Here is a 23,922-nt window from a genome sequence, read left to right as displayed (position 1 = left end):
TATCTCTTTTATGATTTTTGTTAAAGCGGAATTAACTTCTTTGATCAAGGTTTTTGTTAAAACGGAATCACCCACTTATATCGAGATTATTGTTAAAGCAGTTGGACCCGCTCAGTTTCAAGTTTTTACATGGATTTTTTCTCTTTTACATTACGAACTCTCGTAGTGTTATTCTCGCACCTACCCACTCTAACTTGCACCCACGAACTCTTGCGAGAATAACATAGAATCTGATATCATGATAAAATATGCTCTCATGATTATATATTCTCATTCATAATAATTTAATATATATAAATTATAAGATTTGGTCAACAAATTTAATATTTTCTGATAATAGAAATAAATTATATCTTTATAATATTTTAACTTACTACCATTTCTCCTATTTTCCTATCAAAGAATCATTTGAATATGAAATTCAAGTGAAAAAGAATCACTTAAATGTAAAATTCTAGTGGAAAAGAAATCACTTCAATATAAAATATTAGTGAAAAGGTATCATAAATGAAGTATAAATTTAAGCAACTAGGTGTGTGGAGAGGCAAACAGTGAAGTTTTAGCTTGCAGAGAACAAACAAAGCACATACACAATGGAAAATTCTAACCTTCTTCTTCATAAAATTATCCCTATGCGTCGCACTTGGTTCAATCGTATATTTGCTCTCATATACACAAGTGCCATTTTTGCTCTCTTCTATCACCATTTTCGAAACCTTTCGATAAACTCAAATGCTAAATCAGCCACCATAATTTCTATCCTGATGTTGCTAGCTGACCTTATTCTTGCTGTTAATTCTATAACTTACCAGGCTTTCCGGATGTGTCCAATCCGCCGCGAGGTTTTTCCTCAAAACTTACCACAGATTCTTAAAAATGAGAGTGAATATCCCGCTTTAGACATATTTATATGCACAGCTGATCCCTACAAGGAGCCTCCTATGGGGGTCATAAACACGGCCTTATCAGTAATGGCGTACGAGTATCCAACAGAGAAGTTATCGGTGTATGTTTCAGACGACGGAGGCTCTCAGCTGACGTTGTTCGCTTTTATGGAAGCAGCTAAGTTTGCTAGACATTGGCTACCATTCTGCAGGAAACATAACATAGTACAGAGATGCCCCGAGGTATATTTTGCATCTCAGACTGCTGAGTACATAGAAGGCAGGGATGAAATTGAGGTATTAAACTCTCTTTAAATTTAACATTAATAGTGTCCATATGCAAGTGAGTGAGGTATAAGAGCAAGTACAACAGTCTCTTAATGAGTTTCTTATAAATATTATAAAATATTAATTTTTAGTGATTTAAGACATGAACAATGATCCTTATCTTCATTACTTATTATTATACTAATAATAAATTTGAATGAGATATGAAAGTAAGAGAGAGAAAAGAACTAAGAAAAAGAGACAAAAATCATTTTTTTATTGATAAAAATGAGATAAGGGATGACTTATGGTCCCTTAAAGATAAGGGATGAGAGAGTTGTCATAGTGATATAAGGAATCACTAAGACACTGTTGGAGTGCATTTTTTTGTCATATTTCTTATATTTGAAGTTAAGAGCAAGTTTAGGGGAGCTGTTCCTTCAATGAGCCACAGCACACATAAACTTGTACTATATTTACAGTTTAAGCATGTCTAGAAAAGAGTCCAAAGACCACATAACTGGACTTGCAGAATTTGCATGCCTAGAATTGTTGCATCAAAATGTACTGAGCAATGGATGGCACAATTACTTTTCTCTTAGTAGCAAGATTAAGGGTTCGAGTAGACACGTGTATTGCATAAATGCGATTAGAGCAATGTAAAATAAAAATGCTGAAATGATTAAATCGATACAATCATTTAAGTAGCTTTGAGAAGAGACGGAGTAAATTCAAAAAACTTTGCTAGCATATCTGGTAAACTATTCACATCACCCAAGTGGTAGCAAGAATCCAAGTTTCTTGATCAACAATATCAGATGGTCCTCTATGTATAAGGTATGTATACATATCTATCAATTTATCATGGATAATACTTAACAGTATGAAAGTTTATATATGGTATTCTCAATTTATCAACACTTCTTTTCTCAAAATCTTATCCTGCAAGAGTTGCCTCTAGTACAAGGCCATACTGAAGGCAAAAAATGCTAACTGTATCCCAGTGCATGTTTTCAGTCACTTTTTTAAAATTTAAAAAGCAGATTTAGTAAAGCTTAGAAATGATATTAGACCACGATTAGTTTTTTCATTGTCCATGAACTACCTTAATTCTGTTCAAGCAACACAGTTTTTAGTTTCAAACAATTATACAACATTAAGAACTTCGAAAAGCATATTAAGAAAAAGTTCCTTCTAGGTCTGAACTCATAAACCGACTGTAAATACTTACCATTCGTTTAAATTGTACAACCACCTGACCATGCATATATGCATATGAATGACAGATGGCATACAGAAAAATGAAGATTGCGGTGGAAAAGGTGGTGGAGAGAGGAGATGTTTACAGCGTTGATCATATAATTGTGGATGAAGAAGTCCTCAAAACTTTCAGCAAATGCAGTGGTACTAATGGATTCACGAATCAAAACCATCCTGCCATTATTCAGGTCCTTTCTCGTACTTCTCTCCCTCCGGCCACCACAGTCACCACTCCTACCCACAAGGCCACTGCACCCCCCCCCCAAAAAGTCTATACATAAAAAATGAATAGATAGGGTTTAGGTTAATAATAATCTGTTATTGCAGATCCTCTTGGAGAGTAGCGTAAACAGAGACGTTCTGGGCCATGCATTGCCTAATCTTATATACGTTTCAAGAGAGAAAAGCACCACTGCAGCTCACAATTTCAAGGCCGGTGCTCTTAATATGTTAGTAAGTATATCTAGATGCTATTACTCTTTACTACAGATATTCACTAGAAAAAGGTATCAAATGCTCACCCATTTATTTGAACCATTAATTTTCACAAGAATTGATCAAATCTGTAATAGTACACTTCAATATCATCACCCTCTCATCTACCTTCACAATTTTTCAATCATGCTTGTCTACTTATCTATATTTCTTTCCAACCAAATGAAATTTAACATGTATAACTATCTACTGTTGCTTAATAATGTGTAAATTTGGTGGTTTTGAAGCTTCGAGTATCCGCAACCATGACAAATGCACCAATATTCCTAAACCTAGATTGTGACAGTTATTCAAATGATCCAGTGACTCCTTTACGTGCTTTATGCTATTATTTGGATCCTAAGATACAACCTGAACTAGCGTACATCCAGTTCCCCCAAATCTTTCATGGAATCAACAAGAATGACATCTATGGTTCTGAATGGAAAAGTTATGTCCAAATTAATGCTTATGGAATGGATGGTCTGATGGGTCCAAATTACATTGGCACAGGATCGTTTTTCCAACGACGGGCTTTTTTTGGAGATCCTTTGTCAATACTGCTCCCGGAGATCCCTGAACTAAGCCCTGATTATCAGGTTTGCAAGCCTATTCATGACAAAGAGGTTTTAGCAGTAGCAGGTCATGTGGCAGGTTGCAAGTATGAGGACCAAACCAGATGGGGAGATGAGGTAATCTCTGTTATCAGTTGCTTATTTATATTTTTTAAAGACAGACAGGTTTTTGGCAGTAGATCTTCCACTAATGTACACACAAACATGCTGAGTTCAAACCTCAGCCTCTTTTTACTAAGGAACAGGGTATCCAGTATTCTACAATGCTAGAAATCCTAGTTACAGTTACCACTCGCGTTTATATACTATATTCACACATAACTCTGAAGTATCTGCAGATTGGATTTAACTATGGATCCCTGGTTGAGGACTTCTACACAGGCTATCGGATGCATTGCAAGGGATGGAAATCCATTTTATGCTACCCTAAACGAGCTGCATTTCTTGGAAGCTCTCCTATAGCCATCCACGACATGCTATGCCAATCTAAGCGATGGTTCTTGGGCTACTTTGAAATTATATTTTGCAAGTATAACCCCATAACCTTCGGACTCAAATCAATGGATCTTCTCCAGGCCCTATGTTACATTCACTACATTTCATGGCCATTCTGGTGCATACCAGTTTCAATTTATGCATTTCTGCCCCAACTAGCACTTATCAACTCCTTGCGAATCTTCCCAAAGGTGCGTTCATAATATTGTAACATAGCATTTGGTTAACTTATAAGCTATGTTAAGAACATAGCACTTGGTCATAACAATATCAGATTTTATATGGCATTTTTTTCATATGTATATTGACTAGTAGTCCCTGGGTTCAGGTTTCTGATCCATGGTTCTACTTGTATGTATTTTTATTTGTTGGAGCATTCATGCAAGAATTCTTGGACTACATCTTAACCGGAGGAACTATTCCAAAATGGTGGAATTATCAGAAAAGCTGGTTGATTAGGGGACTCACAAGCTTCCCATTTGCAATGTTCGAATACATATTTGGTTGCTTCGGATTTTCAGCATCTGGATTCAACGTGACAAGTAAGGTGGTTGATGACGAACAGACTAGCCGCTATGACAAAGGATATTTCGTGTTTGGTGTTTCATCGCCAATGTTCTTGACGATTACCATGGCAGCCATAATCAACTTAGTTGCATTTTCGCGTGGAATAGAACGTACCATCTCAGGGAAAGAAAAGTTTGAGGATGTATGTTTACAGATCTGTTTAGCAGGTTTTGTGGTGATGCACAGCTGGCCTCTATATGAAGCCATAATCCTGAGGACTGATAAAGGAAAGATGCCCTTAAAGATTACCTTGACATCAGTAGCTCTTGTTTTAGTGCTGTGTATAGTATTTTTCTTGGTACTTGGGCTTTGCTGAGATGTTCAGTTCTTATTCCAACTGATATAATTGAGTGAAGGCACATTAATACTTCAAAAACTGCGATCTACCAACTTATTTCTCGTTATTTATTAGCATACTTGTAAGAGGAATATCCAACAAACAATCTCTTCTGCAACTTCTAGCAATTGTATATATCCTTAACACATGATATCAATCAAATTTAAATTACATAAATAGACTTCCGACTACACAAAAGGAGGAAACATCCATGGCAGAACCTTTTCCCTAAAAGTACATTAATGGTAATATACATCAGCTAGTATTTCCTTTTCCTTATCTTGAAAGTAGATGATCGGATAACATCATCATCTGTAATCAATGTTTCTTCAAGGACTTCCATAGACTCGGGCTTGGTAAAATAGGTAAACAAGAGGTAAATACCATCAAGGTAAGTGTTGGTCTCTCCTGCCTTGTTTTTCTTCTTGATGCTGTAAGCCAGTGGAATCACACCTCGGTTGAATACCTCTATATACATTCCACCTCCAGCAACAAGCAACTGAAAAAGCAAATGGTTAAAAGTGGTTTTTAGGACTTTGTCTAACAAGGATAGAATCTTAAGCAAGAAATCCAATAAAATTTAACACCAAGCAACAATTAATGTTGCAGTCACAGATAATTATATCAATTTTCTTGTGCGGATAAGGGTTTCTCCTTGATCTAGGAAGTAAAAACATGTGGACACCAATGAAAAAGGCCTTCTAACTATGTTTGGGATAAAGTCGTCTTAACTTTGCTATAATTTTCTTAGCACTGAGAACTAGGGAAAAAAAATACTGCCTGATTCTTCTATTTACAAATATCTATAGATGATAAGCATACTTTGCAACTAAGATATCTGTGGAGGATGCAGAGTACTAGTATGCCTTTAGAATGAACCCCTACAAAAAAATAAAAAATGCCAGAGTATAACAGAACAAACACTCTTGGAGATGAGTTGCTCCCGGTAAACTAAAATCTCATTGATGAATAATACAGACTCAGGTCACTCAACACTCAGCAGTCAGCAGTACAGCGCAACTTTTTTGCTGGTAATTATTGGATAAGGTTTAAACCAGCTCCAATCTAGATACCCATTCCAACAGATAGCATAACAACATATTACTATCTATAGATAGTTATCTAAGGGCTTGGTTAGAAACACTTTAAAGAAAAAACATCTAAATTTTTTTGACAGTTTTCAACAGAGTGATTTGTCAATTTAACCACACCAAACACTTAAATTTGTGGAATCATGCTATACTTAGTCAAACCCCTATGTATCTAATTATCTATCTAAATACTAAAATATTAGGACACCGAAGCAATCAGTTCAAAGTTTCAATCTTTCTGCTTCCTTTACTCTTTTGCTCTAATCCAACATTTTTCTCATTGTTTCAATTTACAGTAGAATCTACTGAGGAATTGCAAATTTCAGATAAATGCAAGTTTCAATACATTTGATCATACAATGAGAAGCCACAAATGTGCACCCATCTCCATAACATTACAAATCTATAATTTCATAGAACTATCTCTATCATAGATGCTGAACAAATCATGATTGGTTTTCCGCATTACTCTATATAGTCTCTTGTTGTCTAAGTTAGATATCATACTTTCTCTGTCGTAAATGTAACCCCTCCCTTTTAAAGCAGCTCCATACTGCAAACTAGAACCACAAGCATGATTCTTTTGCTTTAGACCTTCTAGAAGTCCATCACCAGGTCTGATCAGAAGAACTGAGTGCTAGAAGGTCAATCAACTACCTAATGCATTAACACTAGAACTAAAACTCTAACCCTCCCAAAAATTCCCAATATCAAGTCAACCGCAATCCAGTACATAATTTTCCCGCACAAACCCGAGCATTAGCCTATATAAACACAAATTTCCACAACATCATCTTCAAGGGTCAGCATCTAAAGCTTCCTAAATGTGACACTTTCATACTAAAACTCGATAAAACTAAACATACAACCTCAAATAATTCCAATTCCACTAACCAACTCATCTCGGGTCACACATTTAAATTAATCGAAACCTAACATCAAAATGCAGCAACAATCAGTAAATATACACAAACATAAAAATGTGATTACCTCTTCATACTAAAACTAGAATAACTCGATAATTGTGACACTTTCATATTAAAACTTGATAAAACCAACAATTTAACCTCAAATAACCACAATTCTACTAAACAACTAATCTCGGGTCACACTCAAATTACTCGAAACTTCACATCAGCAACAATCAGTAAACATGCCATTTAACCTCAAATAACCACAATTCTATTAAACAACTCATATCGGGTCACACTCAAATTAATCGAAACTTAACATCAAAATGCAGCAACAATCAGTAAATATACACAAACATAAAAATAACTCGATAATTGTGACACATTCATACTAAAACTTGATAAAACCAACAATTTAACCTCAAATAACCACAATTCTACTAAACAACTCATCTCGGGCCCCACTCAAATTAATCGAAACTTCACATTAAAATGCAGCAACCATAAACAATAATGTTAATGTGATTACCTCTTCATACTTCTGAGTAAGAGTAAGCCTCTCATCTTCAGACATATCAGGCCTCAAAACAGCCATAGTTTCATACTGTCTTAACCCAGGTGGACACTGAGGCTCTTCTTTCTCCTCAACAGCAGTAGCCAACCCTACCCCACCAGTAGATGGTGGGTCCTCATCATTTCCAAACCCACCTCTCTCAAAAAAAGACCCTGAAAAATCAAGAGTCTGGGCCTTAATTGATAAAGACCCTGATGGGCTTTTCTTGGAAAATGTGTGTGATTTGGGTGAAAAAGATTTCAAGATTTTGTGGGAAAATGAAAGGGCTGATGGAGTTGAGGAGAATGTGGGTGATTTCAGAGATGGGGATGAAAAAGATGACATTTTTATGGCTTGGAGGTCTGAAAATTGGAGGATGAAATGGATAAGAGGATTGGGGGATATACATACAAATGTGCCTAGTTTCTGTAATTTTTCTGTTTTCAAATTTATGATTTTTTTAAAACTTTAATTAATCAGAAAATAAATTGATAGAAATCACTATAATCTCTAAACACTAAAGTCATATGAATTAATCAATTTCTGTGAAAAAATCTATAAATTAATCAAGAGTAGAACAAATTTATTTTGATGTAAATATATTAAAAATTAACTAGGCATCACTTCGGGACCATATATAATACATTATGCATGATTTGAAATTTGTAGTTGCAAATATGTCATGAATTACTACTATAAATTTGTAGGGATACATTTTCCTGCACAGTTTTTATTTATTATTATTAGGAAATGAATTATATTTATAGAATTATAAAATATTGGAGAAAACTAATAAATCAAAAAACATTAATTATTTTATACATTGTAGTAGCATGTATTGAGCAGGGGTATTGACTGATTGGTTCAATCCAAAAATTTTATCAAACCAAATCAATTTAAATGGTTTTTGATGTAATGTAGGTTGATTGTATATTACTAATTTCCTGAAAATTGGTATTTTTGGATTGTTTAGGAAATTTTTGTAATCATTTTTTGGGCGAGAAATATTTATATTGAGTTTGTTAAGCTATCTATAAACAATAATTATTTGTTTAGCTCTTTTTTTAAAACAAATTTCGGTTGTTTTAATACAATTTCTAAATTATTTGTAATAAAAAACAAACAAAACCAGACTATAAAAGAACAAATTGGTCTGGTTCAAAGCAGGTCAGCACCCTCATCCTCGTTCTCTTTTGGAGGGGTTTAAATCAACAATTGAGGAGTGTGGTTTATTGGAGTTGGATTTGACGGTAAGGATTTTATTTGGGAAAAAAGTAAGTGCACTAATAAAGAGTTAAATATCAAAGTGGTCACCCAACTGAACGTCATATATCGGTTTAATCATCAAAATTAATGGGGTATCATTTGAATCACTAAAATCATAATAAATATTATACATATATCTCAAAATATGTGCTCGAGAATTAAAATTTATTTTATGGAGTTCTATATATTTTTCTTGAATCCTATTACAACCAAATGAAAATGTATGAATTCTAGTATTTTCTATAATATAATAAGATTTTTTAAAATTTATCTACTATTTATTTTTAATTTTGTAGTCATTTGCTTTATTTAAATAAAAATAATTAGTAGATAATTTTTTAAAAATCTCAAAAAATCATCTAAAATACTATGTATTCATAACTTTTCATTTAGTTGTAATAAAATTTTAAAAAAAAAGTTTAGAACTCCATAAAATAAATTTTAATTCTCGAGCACATATTTTGAGGTATCTGTTTGATATTTATTATTACTTTAGTGATCCAAATGATATCCCGTTAAGTTTGATGATTAAACTGATATATGACATTCAGTTGAGTGACCACTTTGATATTTAACCCCACTGATAAATAATAAATGGGTGAGAGAGAAGCTTGACAGAGCATTTGTTGATTCCAACTGGTGGCGTAAATTTCCGCTCTGTAAGTTATCGGTTACTCAGTCACTTCTGATCATGAACCTATCTTAAACCTGTGAATGTAGGCTTTTCTAGGAAAAATTTCAGATTTAAATTTGAAAACACATGGCTTAGTGAACCGGGATTCAAAGAGGAGGTTTGTAATCACTGGCGGGGAATTCCGAGAATTCATCTATTGCCTAAACTGTTATCTATATCCTCGTTTCTGGCAAAATGGGGTAAGAATTTTTTCCATAAATTTAGAGACAAAGTCAAGAAACAAAAAGAAGTTCTGAATGGATTGGTGAATAGAGAAGATGAGGAGGGGGTTAAACTCTTTTTCATAGAGAAAAAAAGCTCGAGGATCTATTATTGCAGGAGGAACTCTATTGGAAACAAAGAGTTAAAGCTTTTTGGCTAAAAGATGGTGATGCTAATACGAAATTCTTTCATGATGCGGCCATAAAAAGGAAGAAGAGTAATCATATATCTCATCTCATTACTGATGATAATTTGGTGGTTGACAGTCATGAAGAGATGTGTAAGGAGGCAGTGGCATATTTTTGTACCATCTTTACAGGTGGTAGCAGTGAGAGTAGTCAGATTCTTGAAGATGATATGCGGGTTATAACTGATGCTCAAAATGCTAAACTCACAGCCACAATACATTTACAGAATTTACTACAGCGGTTAAACAAATGCATCCGGACAAAAGTGCAGGTGCAGATGGGTATAGTCCTGCATTTTTCCAGCATTTTTGGGATCTCATAGGGGAGGAAGTGTTTAGATGTTGTCGTGACTGGCTGCTTGAAGGTATTTTTCCAGCAAATTTGAATGATACAACTTTGATTCTAATCCCGAAAAAAGATAATGTTGAACGTATATCAGAGCTTCGACCCATTGCCCTTTGCAATGTTCTCTATAAAATTCTAGCAAAAGTTCTTGCCAATAGACTCAAGGTTGTGCTTCCGGATGTGATAACGGAGAATCAATCCGCCTTTGTTCCTGGTAGAAACATATCAGATAACGTCTTGGTGGCATTTGAGATGTTGCATTTTATGAAGAAGAAGAATAGTGGTCAGGAGGGTGAAGTAGCGCTTAAATTAGATATTTCAAAGGCATATGACCGTGTTGATTGGGCATTTTTAAAAAGAAGAATGGATAGTATGGGTTTTGATGAAACTTGGATTAAATGGATGATGCTTTGCGTGACTACGGTTAGTTATATGGTCGCACTCAATGGCAGTGAAGTTGGGCCTATTAGTCCAAATCGGGGTTTAAGGCAAGGAGACCCATTGTTACATGTTTCTCTTTTGTGTGGATGGTCTATTTCAGTCATTATCGAGAGCTGCTAATGAAGGTTTAATAAGTGGGTGTAAGATCAGTTTGAATGCTCCGCAAGTAACTCATATGCTATTTGCGGATGACAGCTTCTTGTTTTTTAAGGCCACCGATGTTGAAGCTACGACGATCAAATCGCTGTTAAATGAATATGGGTGTAAGTCGGGTCAGGTGGTTAACTACCAGAAGTCAGGCATCTTCTTTAGTGCAAATGTTAGAAGAGATAAACAACAGCAAATTAAGGATATTTTGGGTGTCCAAAGTGACCTTGGAGATAGTAAGTATTTGGGATTACTGTCACTAATAGGGAGATCTAAAAAATCAGTTTTTGGGTTTGTAAAGGAGCGTGTTTGGAGGAAGGTTCAGGATTGGAGTGTTATCGAAGGCTGGCAAAACTATCATGGTGAAAAACGTAGCTCAAACAATTCCTTCCTATAGTATGTCGTGTTTTCTTCTCCCGAAATCCCTACGCACTGAAATTGAAAGGCTGATGAATGGGTTCTGGTGGAGTTCGTCAAGTGATAACAAGAAAGGCATTCGTTGGATGGACTGGGGAAAATTGGCGACAGCAAAATGTAAGGGAGGTTTGGGGTTTAGGGACTTGCGAGGATTCAATTTGGCACTTCTTGGTAAGCATATTTGGAATTTTAGCCATAAACCGGAGTCATTAGTGGCCAGAATTTTTAAAGCTCGTTACTTCCCGAATAGACTTATTCTTGAGGCTCATAAAGGTAGTGATTCGAGTTTTATATGTGCCGGTATTTGGGAAGCTAAGCAAAAGTTGAAGGGAGGATTTAGATGGGTCTTGGGGGATGGTAAAAGTATTAAAATATTTAGAGATCCGTGGTTACAAGGTAAAAAAGATTTCAAAGTGGAGAATAGTCATCTGAACATTATCAGAGATGAAGAGATATGCGCTTACTTCCGTCTTGAAAGCAAAGACCGGGACGTGCAAAAGGTTAGTCATGATTTTCATGTTGCTGATGTTGATTTGATTCTCCAAACAAGAATTCCCCAAAATAATGTGAAGGATAGATTGGCTTGGACGGGTTCGAATAAAGGACTGTACACTGTCAAAACAGGATATCAGTATTGGTCTAATCAAGAAAATGTTATTGATGACTCAGTGATATCTCAAGGGTGGGGTAAACTCTGGAAGTTACAACTGCCTCATAAATTCAGAACGTTCTTATGGAGATTTTGTCGTAATAATATTCCGGTCAGGAATTTATTAAGGAGTAAGGGAGTGGCAACCACTATTATTTGTCCTTTGTGCGAGACAGACATCGAACATTTGAGGCATCTATTCTGTGAATGTTCATTTGATAAAGATTGTTGGCATAGATCGGGCCTGGACATTGATATGCAAGACGTTGAATTAGCATTGAACTGGTTGCTGGAAATGATCAGTAAGGAATCTGCACCAGTTCTCGACAAAATGGCTATAGTTCTATCTGGGATTTGGTTTGCTAGGAACAAAAGAGTATGAGAGGGAAATAAATTATCTCCTGCAGTTGCTGTTGAGCTGAGTACAAAGCAAGTTCGTGACTGGCAAGAAGGAAACAAACAACCAGCCTCAGAAATCAATAATTAGAACAGTATAGTAGGAGAGTCTCAGATTAAGTGGCATCCGCTTAAACCATGCTTCTTTAAACTGAATGTTGATGCTTCCCTGCATAGAGGATCAGGTGATTTTATACTGGGAATGCTTATTCGAAATGATAAAGGGGAGTTTGTGATGGGAAGAAATAGTAAAGTTACAGGTGATCCCAGTGTTTTGGAGGCTGAAGCAAGAGGTGTGCTTGAGGCAATTGCATGGATAGAAGAAACTGGTCATCGGCAAGTAGTAATTAAGAGCGACTCTCAGTTGGTTATGCAGGCCCTAAAAAGTCCAGTGAGATATCAGCTTGAGGTTGGTCATGTCTTTGATGAATGTACTGCTAGACTTAAGGTTCGAGGAGATCTATCTATCCGTCATGTCAAAAAACAAGCAAACAAAGCGGCTCATTTGATGGCGAGAGTCCCTTGTGAGTTGGGTTGTTCCAATTATTTTATGTCTCCTCCAAGTTTATTGTTGGAGATGTACCATATGAGTTTGATTTCTAATGAAAATTTCTCTTTCAAAAAAACATTGGTCCGGTTTTAAACCGGGCCATGTACCTAATCACTTATTTCTTTTACCTTTTTTAAAGTTATTTGTGTGAAAGTCCGTTTTTTGCTTTTATTTGCACAATAATAATTTTTCAAATTATTCTATAAAAATAAGATTTTACAACTTTATACAACCTTGAATGCAACCACAAGCTCAAATACAATCAATAAAAGTTTCGGTATCATTTTCAAGAAATAGAAAAGAAGTTTGTAGCAAACAAACTTAAGTATATTTCTTTTTTTATTAGCTTAAAACGCGTGTGTTAAATTATATATATATATATATTGTTGGATTATTTTGAATAAAATTCAAATTGATCTTTAATTATTTTTTGTTTTATAACTTATATTTAATTGTGTAACTCGTATACTGATGAGCTAATTTTAATTTTGTTCATTAATGTGTAGGTTACAAATTAATTACTTGTAAGTTATAAATCTTTCTTCCCCAATAAATAATTTTTTTTGCTTCATTCTTAGTGTGTGGAAAAGTAGAAGCTACTTCCATTCTTTTCTTTCAGTCTTCTTAGAGCTCTAGGATCTATTTCTGAGAGATAGTAGCGGTGTTTGTTCAGTTCGTAGAAGGCGGGTTTGTTAAGTGCTTAAAAACCACTTTTATTCGTTGTATCGTGGGAGACAGAAACCAATCAACCTTCAAACACCACACGGAAGGGGTTTATCTCAAGGAGAGCGTGATTTTCATGTGACTCGAACTATATTTTCGGTACTTTATTATTTTATTCTTCTCTACAGGTATACTCGTAATTTATATTCCTTACAAGCTTAAAACAGATAACTTCTAGAATTTTGATAAACTGATTTGTGTGTCTTATCTTGGAGTATACGAACGAGCATATTGATTCTACGTGGTATATTTAAGAAAAATATTTTTAGTATTCGATCATGTATGCATGAATCAGTTCTTTTAGTTTTAGATGAGCATTACTGGAAAAACACGATTAATTTGGCTTGATTGATTTGATCAATTTTTAGTCCTTTGCATGATGGTGGTGATATTTTTTTTATATATTACCGGGTCATTTTGATTCATGCCATGAGAATGATCCCACTGCATTTAAATTTTGGAACCTTGTGACTACCTTAAATTTGTTGGTTTTATTAGATATTACACTACCTCTTTATGTGCTAGTCAACTTGTGGTTCATCTGGTCAAATGTATTGAATTTGTATTTTAAATGATATTTTTAGTGTCAATTATCAAGCATATTTGATAATTTGCATGTATCTTTTATTATTCAAATTGCATGTCTCTACAATTATGTGATTACAAGTGCATGTGTTTGTCATGGGTTATATATCAATCTTGGTGTATCTAAGAGGTTTTGTACTACTTTCTTTTTCTTTGTGATTGTTATAAATGCTACATGTAGATAACAGATGTGGATCTAATTTTAAGGTTAATTTGGATCTTGTTCATTAGGGATATAATGTTTAGCCTCTAGCATGTGGATGTTATTTTTAAGGAATAATCTGGATAGATATTGACATGGCATCTATTTAGTGTTACAATTAGGAATTTGAGCGAAAGATAGCATATTTTAATATTGATTGATATAACATTATTTTGAGGGAAAAAAAAATTGGTTGATGATTCAAGTTTTTGTTTTCTATAATGTGCATGTGTTATTAGCTCATTAATATTACCATTAAGTTGCATTTATTTTTAATAAATAACATCTCATAGTGAAAAAATATATGTGGTTGGTGCTGCTCTATTTTTATATACATGCAATTGTACAATGTAGTTGTGCTTTTGTAATTTGAGCATGTGAATAATATATTCTTTTGTTACCAAATCTATATTCTTGGATTACAAATAGTTTTATAACGAGATTGCATATGCTTATCTGAAAATAAATATTGACGAGTTGCAAATATTGTGGAGTTGCATATTAAAATATTTATTGTTCATATTGGATTTGTTCCTTCAATTTTTTTTAATTATTTCTTATATTGGTGTGGGTATGCTATGACAATGAAATACGAGTTTATAAAGATAATTCAAAGGATGCCTAGTCTAGCAAGATGGATTATAATTTTGAATGTTTAAAAGGTATAAAAATTCAACATATTGTCAACCATAACGCATCAGATGTTCAAGAATCACTAAATATGGGTTATTGGAATCTTATATCTCTTCCGTGTATTTTAGATACGACGGAATTTTGGGCCAGTTTGACTGGTGATGGGAGTGTGACTACCGAGGCAGTGCCTAAATACGTTGACCTTTGTGGTACCAAATACGGCTGTAACGGTAACCGCTCATGCGGAAAAATCGTAGAAATTCAATCAGTGGGTTGAATTTCAAGAGGTGGAAAAATAAATTATTGTTCTATTTGACCACCTTGAACCTTATGAGGTTCTTAATCGAGGATGCACCTAAATTGAAAGAAGATGAGTATGATTTTCAGCTTATTAGTGTAGTCCAAACGTGGAACACTCGAAATTCTTATGAGTGCGGGGGTGCTTTGCAAAGGTTCTTGTACAAGAACCGGACAAGGTGAAATTAAATCCAAAGGAAATGGATTATAATTTTATTGAGTATGTGTCTAAGAGTATGTCATATAAGTTTCTTGTGCACGAGTCAAAAATCCCCGACATATACAAGAATATAATAATGGTGTCGAGAAATGTTTCAATTTTTTGAATATATATTTCCTCGAAAAAATTAAAGGAAGGTCCAGTTCGTCGAATCGGACACATGAGAAAAGACTCAGTTTTGGTGAAATATGTGTGAGTCTAAATGGGCACCAAAATCAATGACTTCAAAAATTATGGTTAAATTGCTAATTTGGGGACACTCAAAGTGAGTAACTAGACCTCTATGAATCTCTAATTTGAGGGTACTCAAATTTGGTAAAATGGTGAATTGATATTTCTAATTTTGGGACGCTAGAAATTTGTAATTTCAATTATGAATTGGAGCATTGATGTTTGGTAGAGTATGTAGTTCTTTTAAATTCGTACAAAATCAGACACGAATGACAAAGAATGAAAAATTGGTCTTTTGAAAAAGACTTGTATGGAACGTCGAGGCATATTTGTCGTTAACTTAATTCTATAAGAATAATTACTCTCAACTAGAGTTATCACTATTGATTACATCAGGTCAATGTATAACACTGCTGATCCGCTAACGAAAGGGTTAAATAGAGAGTTAGTTGAGAAATCATCGAAAGGAATGGGACTAAAGCCCATAACAAAAGTCGATACAAAGGAAACCCAACCTTGTTGACTGGAAATCCCAAGACCTTGGTTCAAAGGGACAACCTAACTATAAAGACTTAGTGAGATCATTGTGGGGGTTTTACTCCTGGGTCCATTTCTATGATGAAAATAGTGATAAAATACGGAAAAGGCTAAACTATGCTTTTAATGATCTTTATGTGTCGATATGTCGAACAAATAATACGTTGGTATTATTTAAGAGATCACCTATGTGAGTGAAATGGGGTCGCTTCAAGAAGGAATTATGAGGGCTAATTTCGGGTAACACTCACAGAACCAGGCTAAAGCTCACGACTAAAATGAGCTTAACAGTGAGAACTGAACAAATATAGGGATGACACTTGTGGGGGATATATCATCATTTCACAATACAGAAAAATAGTTTAAGGTCAACTCGACTACTGATTTTTCTAGAAATATAAATATGTTCTTACAAGGGAAGGTTCAAGGGTAACTCCTACCTATCATATGCCTGTGTCTACCGTGCGCTCTATCTCCGTGTCAAAATATCATTTTGCAATATGAATTTTATTCATGTGGGGGATTGTTGGATTATTTTGAATAAAATTCAAATTGATCTTTAATTATTTTTTGTTTTGTAACTTATATTTAATTTGTGTAACTCCTATACTGATGAGCTAATTTTAATTTTATTCATTAATATGTAGGTTACAAACTAATGAATTGTAAGTTACAAATCTTTCTTCCCCAATAAATACATTTTTTTGCTTCATTCTTAGTGTGTGGAAAAGTAGAAGCTACTTCCATTATTTTCTTTCATTCTTTTTAGAGCTCTAGGTTCTATTTCTGAGAGATAGTAGCGATGTTTGTTCAATTCGTAGAAGGAGGGTCTGTTAAGTGCTTGAAAACCACCTTTGTTCATTGTATTCTGGGAGACAGAAGTCAATCAACCTTCAAGCACCACTCGGAAGGGGCTTATCTGTTTTAAGGAGAGCGTGGTTTTTACGTGACTCGAACTATATTTTCGGTACTTTATTATTTTATTCTTCTCTACAGGTATACTCGTAATCTATACTCCTTATATATATATATATATTAAGTAACCTATTTTACTTAAGAGATTGTCTTTGATGTTTTATATTTTGCATACTGTAATATCTTAATATCTCAAGTGTTTCTTAAATTTTTAACACATGAATATTTTAAGTGATTTTATTTTTTCAAAGTTTTGAATGTTATTTTTTTTGAAACAAATACAAAATTTTGATAATATACTAGCACAATTTTTGTAGTAGAAGCTATATTACCACTTGAAGTAAAACAACTTAAATTACTGCAACAACTTATAAATAAAACATAAATTACTATGGCACACAGAAACCACCATTCAACATTCAAATATTTGCCACCAGCTCCAACATCCTTTTCTCTCTCTCCCCCCTTCTCTCACTTTTTTCTTGTTTTTCATGCATTTTTGCTTAGTTCTACGGAAAGGTCGGCTCTAAATTGCTCTTCCTGAAATGCAGCTGCATTTTTAGCATGAGGTGGCTGATAAACTAAAGGTTTTCTATAGCACGATTGCTGGATGTAGATTTTGTGGATGTACAGGAACATTTTGGTCCTTTGCTTGTGTTTTGCCTTCTCCAACTTTTGAGAAATCAATAAACTCCACATGGCATGCAATTTCACCAAAACTATCAGGTGATTCAGGTTCAGTCGACCTGATATAATTTGTCATATATTTTCTTGAAATACACTGATCCATTATGCTAAAATTTTCTAATTATGTTGTCAACTTGCATTCTAGAAGTAGTAGTTGTTGTCGTAACTGACCATTTAGCTTTTGTAATTCCAGACTTCTTTTTCCTCAACATAGTCCCAAAACACCATATTATATCACCGGGTAAATTATCAAACCCATGGATTCCTACAAAATATTATAAAGTTACCGATAGTTACCTTTGACTGCCATGTTCAGAATGTCCTTGACATTGTAACCTTCATTTACTTGGTCTTTCATGTCCGGAAAAAGTTCATTAAATGCTTCTCAGAACACATTTGAGCTGGCAATTGTCCAATATCCGTAGATCTTAGAACAACTTGTAAGAAAACACTTAACTGAGCTTTAAAAAATAACTTAAAAACACATTAAAGACAATAGAATTAATCACATAAACCAGTATTGTGCTGCTGTGAGCGAGTGACAAAACTAAATATATCGACAAAATAAATAATTTCATAGAATTCATAAGTTACTAGATCAATTTTAGTATACATAAGGTACTATGTTTACGCAAATAATTTTGGAAACCTTAACATAACATACAGAAGCTCCGTAACTTCTCGTATACACCAGGGTTTACAGCTTTTTTAAGCACATATTATTTAATAATGCATAAAAGAATATATAATACCCAGATCACATATTGGTAAGATTTTGGCTAGTGAAATATTTAACAGAACACCTCATAATTTGGAGCCTTGAATCTAGCATAATTTGCTTGAGTAACAATAGAGGCAACATGGTTGTCCTCATAAGTCGGAGTCTTGAATCTAGCATCAAACGATGCTGAGATAATGATTGCCAACACCCTCATGCAGAAATTTTGCACCCTTACATATTGGAAACTATATCTATAAATGTGTCATGAGTCTTCTTGTTATCATATTCATACATAATGGTGGATGAAACTTTAGGTTAACCTCTTCAGCCTCATAATATTTATCTTGTAGCTGCAAGTCATTTATTAACTTATTGAACCTCTCAAAAACTTCAGTTATTTCTTCTTTTGGTTTAGCCATAAAGCCCTCATACGGAGATACCAAAATCCTTCTTTGGTTTGACCTAACTTCCTTTGTTCCTTCACACATAATTTCTATCTTCTCCCAGATCTGTTTGGTTGTGTCATGGTTGATAATGTTATAGTACATTACATTGTCAAATGACTCTCTTAGAATTAGTTACAAGCCACTATCCAGAGAGACTTTCTCCTTTTCAGGTTCAGTGTATTCTGAAGGATCCTTAGAAGCATAATGAGCTGGAATGACCATGTCTCCGTCTGTAGATTCTTCAAATCTTACCATGGGGGTGAAAGAGCCATTTGTTAGGACGAAAACACGCGCTAATATTCGTGCAAGTATACACGATCGCAAGTAATATAGAATTAATTCTAGTTCATTCCCACAGAGACTGGTTTAGGTTAATTTCAATCAATGTACTTATGCAACAATGGTATGGTTATTATTCAATGCTAAGACGAATAACAAATTGGTTTTGTTTATAACTACGAGATTATACTAACTAATATTAACTAAGAGATTAAAAGATTGATTTACTTATATAACTCAAACATGGGATTCTAACTTCATTACTACTTCATTCAATAGCCTTTTTGTTCTTAACCTTAGCATGAAATGGTGATGACACTAATCAGATAACACGAAACTATTAAACGCCAACTTTCGTTGTACGAGTACCCTACTACCAGACATCCACAAAAGAGATAGAAGCTGAATAGACACCAATTATATCGAGACCCTATATGTCTATAGAATTTGACAAAATAACGGTTTAATGTGCAAGTTATCTATCATGATTACATAGGGCAGGTAATATGGTTAAAATTGCCTACTAATCATGCGTATCAAATACATGAACCTATGCAAGCATGGCAAGTTCTAAACCTCTAAATTCACTGTCGCTTCAATAGAGATTAACACGCTATCTTATAAGTTCGTGACGCTCATAAGACGAATAAGCACAACCAATACTAGGACATCATACAATCACCACACACTAAGGTATCAAAATATATTAACTATTGAAATCCAGAAGTAAATCCGCTAGAACCCCATGATAACGATTAGCCCATAACCGAACTCATCATCACCGTGATTTCTGATGAAAGCATGGTATAATAAATTAGGTCTTTATAAAACGAATAATAAATAAAGTACGTTAACAAGAGTATTAGGTTCAACAAAACAAGAAACGAGCATCCAAGATTATAACTTAAAATAAAGAATCACAAGAATAAACTAGATCTTCTTTGCCTTGGTTGTATTTGTGCTATAAGTCTTCTCGTTGTCTTCTCCTTAAGCTCCGTTGTGAAAAACGTCTTTAAGTTGTCTTTTTATAGCAGCCCAATCAATCCAGAAGCCCATAATATAGTCTTCTAATTGAAACAGAATTCTGGAATCCCGACATGGTGCGGTCACGCGCTTCATTAGCGCGAGTGCGCTGTCCTTCTGCATCTTCGACGCGGTCGCACGCTTCACAGCGCGGGCGCGCTGACCTTCTGAAAAAAATGATTTTGCTTTCTTTATTCAGCTGGTTCTTGACGGCTTTGCACGAGCAATCTTCACGACACCTTCCTAACACCATTTTAGCATCAAAGCAATGCTAAATCACCTTGATCCTTGTTATATGTCTGGAATGCAAAAACACTTCAAAACACATCAAAAACACAAATAACTTGAGTACAAAACACCACTTCAAGCCTTTATAGGACGTTCTAAGTAGACATAAATGCCACTTAACACCATTCTTGAGAATTTGAACATATAATGGGTTGGCCATTCTGATAGACAGCGTCATTTTCTTTTTCCATAGTGTGTAGTTAGATCTGTCAAAGGTAGGGATCTTGATACTGCTAAACTTCTGTGTATTCATTCTTTCAAGATCTTTAATCTGTTTACTTTCAGATTTTACCCTGATACCACTTGTTAGGTAATAAATACAACACAGAGGGGGGTTGAATGTGTTTTGGATTATTTTTACACTTTTTAAACTGTTATGGATGTGATGAACAAAGTAGTCTAATTTGTAGAGATAAAGTGTTCTAACAGATTAATAAAACATGCTAATAAACACGCTATCTTCAAAACTCACTTAATTTTATATTAAAATCAAGTATGTCTTGCTATAAATTTCCGGGCTCTTTGTTGATAAAGAACTCTACTTCTTTCTTGAGAGAGTTACAAGATTTATCTGTTTGTTACAACAAAAACAAAGCATCCATTGTTTACTTTATGGAACAGTAAACACAGGTTTTACACGGCATGCAATAGCATGTACTAAACCCTACTTTAAGTTAACTAAAACTTTCTATTTCTGGCTTAGTGTATCTTTGCAAATCGTGCATGCCTGTGACTTTACTTTGTCAGTTAATCTTGTACTCTTCAAGCTGCCTTTGTAGACTTTTCGAATCAGTGATTGATTTGTTTTTTGATTGATAATCTTGGATCTTTAACTGGTCTGAATTCTGTACTTTGAGTTTCATATCGAGATTTCCAGTTTGTTATATAGAGAACTCGAAATCTCATAAGTATAATGGATTATCGAGATCTCTCAGTTCTCGACAAGTGTCTTGACTTATCAAGGACTCTAAGTCCTCATTTGTGAACTTGACTTGTCGAGGTCTCCAAATCTATGCATGTAGAATTGACCCGTCGATATCTCTGATCTTCATATCTTTACTTTGGCTTGTCGATATCTCTGATTTCTCGAATGCAGGAATGAATTGTCGATATCTCCAATATTCATATCCTCATTTGTCTTGTCGATATCTCTGATACTTCTCGATAAGTTATTCTTGACTTCTCGATAAGTCATTCTGGAGTTCTTGAATGACTTCTCTATATCTTTTGATCTGTGACTTGTAGATTTCTTGAGTTAGAATATTTTTCTCAAAACAGATTTATTCAACTTCAAGCTTTTTCACACTGTCTCTGAGGCATGATCTTCATGATCTTCTTCCAGAGTTTATTCTTAGGCTTGAGATTGTTTACAGAAAAATACTTCAGTCTAATCTATTGACACTTTTACAGACTCGGGTAACACAATACACAATGCAAACTTAGATTATCATACAACTTACTTAGGGCTGTCAATTTGACTTAGTCTTGTTATAGTACAGGCATATCTTGCCCAACATAATAGATTTTTAGGCATAACAAATGAAGTATAAACACAACCAAACATGTAAATGCATTAATTTCTATGAAAGATTTTCCTATCATAAATTATAAAGATCCATCAGTACAATCAAATAATTTACTGAAATTTTCTTTCCATATATAGTTTAGCTACGTACATTTATACATTTATAAACATCTATGAATTATTTTATTATTCTTATCTTAAATATTAATGGATGGTTAGGATTAAGTCTCACATGCCTCTTGATAGAGTTAGTCTCCCTATATACATATGTATATATATATATATATATATATATATTACATTGTTTCACATAATTAAATACTATAATCATATTACTAATCCTTTCTGATCATATTTCATGGTTGTATTATGATTTTTTTCCTAAATAATTTCAGAGGTATTATTTTTCATTTTATTTAAATTAATAAAATCATTCAACTTATAATTATATTAGGAGGTCTTATTGTAATTATAACCATAAATTAATTTTATTTTATTTATAATATACTTACGACTCATTTTTTAAATTTGAACAATTGTTTTTGAATTGTTAAAATTCCGAATGAATGGTTATTCTGATTGCTAAATTAGTGATGTTATTTGTTAAAGTAATATTAATTTTTTTCTGAATGATGGAATTAGTAATTTTAAATTTCATATTTAATAGCTAATTTATTTACTTCATAATTTTTTATGTTCTATATTAGTGTTATCAATTTAATTTAGATACTACTAATCTGCTTGGTGTTAATTAAAAGAATAAAATGTTAAAAAAATATAAGAAAGAAGATCTAAGTTGTTTGAGAAGCGATTGTTAAATATAATAAATGTTAAATTAGTGAAGTAAGTTGATTTGTCATTGCTATGAGCCTGTTTGACAATTGGTTGTTAGTTGTTCACTGTAACGGTTTGAGTTAGCTGTTTTGAGTAAGTAAAATGTTTTGAATTTATTTGTTTTGAATAAAACTATTTGGTAAATATATATTTTAATAACTTTTTGTACATATGAGTTGAAAAAACTCCTTCAAGTAATTTTTCAAAATCCTCAAAAATTTATTTCAAAAAGTTAGGTACCAAACACTAATATTAGAGATTTTATTTGGTCAAATCTTTAATTTATTTCAAAAAGCTAATTTGTTGCCAAAAAGCTAATTTTCAAACAAGATCAATTATTTTTTTGTCAAACCGTATAACTTAAAATAATAGAGCTTAGACATTGTGATTGGTAAAAGATGCATCCATGAATGGTTCACTAAATTTTTTTACAACAACATATTCATCCATCGTCCAGATAAACATGAGTCATCCAGCTAAATGGAAATTTTATCAAACAACCTGATTATTGGTCCAGTCCAGGTGGATTCATTCATCTATAAACAAATGAGCCCTCGCTTTTTAACTTTTTAACATACTTTTAACTGTTTTTACATTATTATGGTTGAAAGAAAAGAAAATTAACGTAATGAAGAAGATAGATGAATAGAAAGAAAAAGTTAAAAAGAAATACGGAATCGTAATTGACAATCGTAGCTGCATATTTGTTGGAAATAATCTAAGACTAAGCGCAACAAGGGCAATTATATAATTAACAAGAATATGCAAGACACCAAATAACGAAACAAAACACACAAAGGCTAACAACAAAATATCATCAAAGACGTAATCGATAAAAGAGAGGATGAAACACTTAGCTATAATAGAAACTTTAACAAATCTGAAAGAACAATCAACAGCTGAGCCACCTACCCTTCGAAAAGCCTGGACTGTTCTTGAAGTGATTATTGTCCCACTTACGTTGTGATGGATTGCACAATATCGCTTTCAGGATACAACAACACAAAACACTTTGTTCACAGTCACGTAATGCTCAACAACGACATGTACCTCAGTTCACCCAGAAAACATATGCTAAGATCTATGTGTCTGTGTGGAGAGAAAAGAGAAAGAAGTAGCAGCTAGGGT

General features: G+C 33.7%; 2 protein-coding genes across 3 annotated transcripts; one reads left to right on the top strand and one right to left on the bottom strand.

Moving 5' to 3' along the window:
• The first annotated feature begins 540 nt into the window (after positions 1-540).
• LOC141697445 (cellulose synthase-like protein G3) lies at positions 541-4,841 on the top strand. 2 transcript variants are annotated; one of them, XM_074501833.1, is made up of 6 exons: positions 541-1,181; positions 2,438-2,599; positions 2,739-2,864; positions 3,134-3,577; positions 3,799-4,146; positions 4,284-4,841. In XM_074501833.1, exons 1-6 carry the CDS (start codon positions 594-596, stop codon positions 4,836-4,838), a joined length of 2,223 nt encoding a protein of 740 aa, XP_074357934.1. In that variant the 5' UTR covers positions 541-593; the 3' UTR covers positions 4,839-4,841. The 2 variants fall into 2 exon arrangements, with proteins under 2 accessions (XP_074357934.1, XP_074357935.1); XM_074501834.1 differs by lacking the exon at positions 541-1,181 and adding an exon at positions 1,481-1,988.
• Positions 4,842-4,953: 112 nt separating this feature from the next.
• Positions 4,954-7,833, bottom strand: LOC141697446 (small ribosomal subunit protein bS6c). The gene is made up of 2 exons (XM_074501835.1): positions 7,391-7,833; positions 4,954-5,358 (listed from the first exon to the last, which is right to left on the bottom strand). The coding sequence occupies exons 1-2, from the start codon at positions 7,757-7,759 to the stop codon at positions 5,119-5,121; spliced, it is 609 nt and encodes a 202-aa protein (XP_074357936.1). The 5' UTR covers positions 7,760-7,833; the 3' UTR covers positions 4,954-5,118.
• Between the last annotated feature and the right edge of the window lie 16,089 nt (positions 7,834-23,922).

This window comes from Apium graveolens, chromosome 11 (assembly GCF_009905375.1).
Source record: "Apium graveolens cultivar Ventura chromosome 11, ASM990537v1, whole genome shotgun sequence".
NCBI lineage: Eukaryota > Viridiplantae > Streptophyta > Magnoliopsida > Apiales > Apiaceae > Apium > Apium graveolens.
Note: the sequence above shows the minus strand (reverse complement) of the source record. Positions and strands in the feature narration are given on the sequence as shown.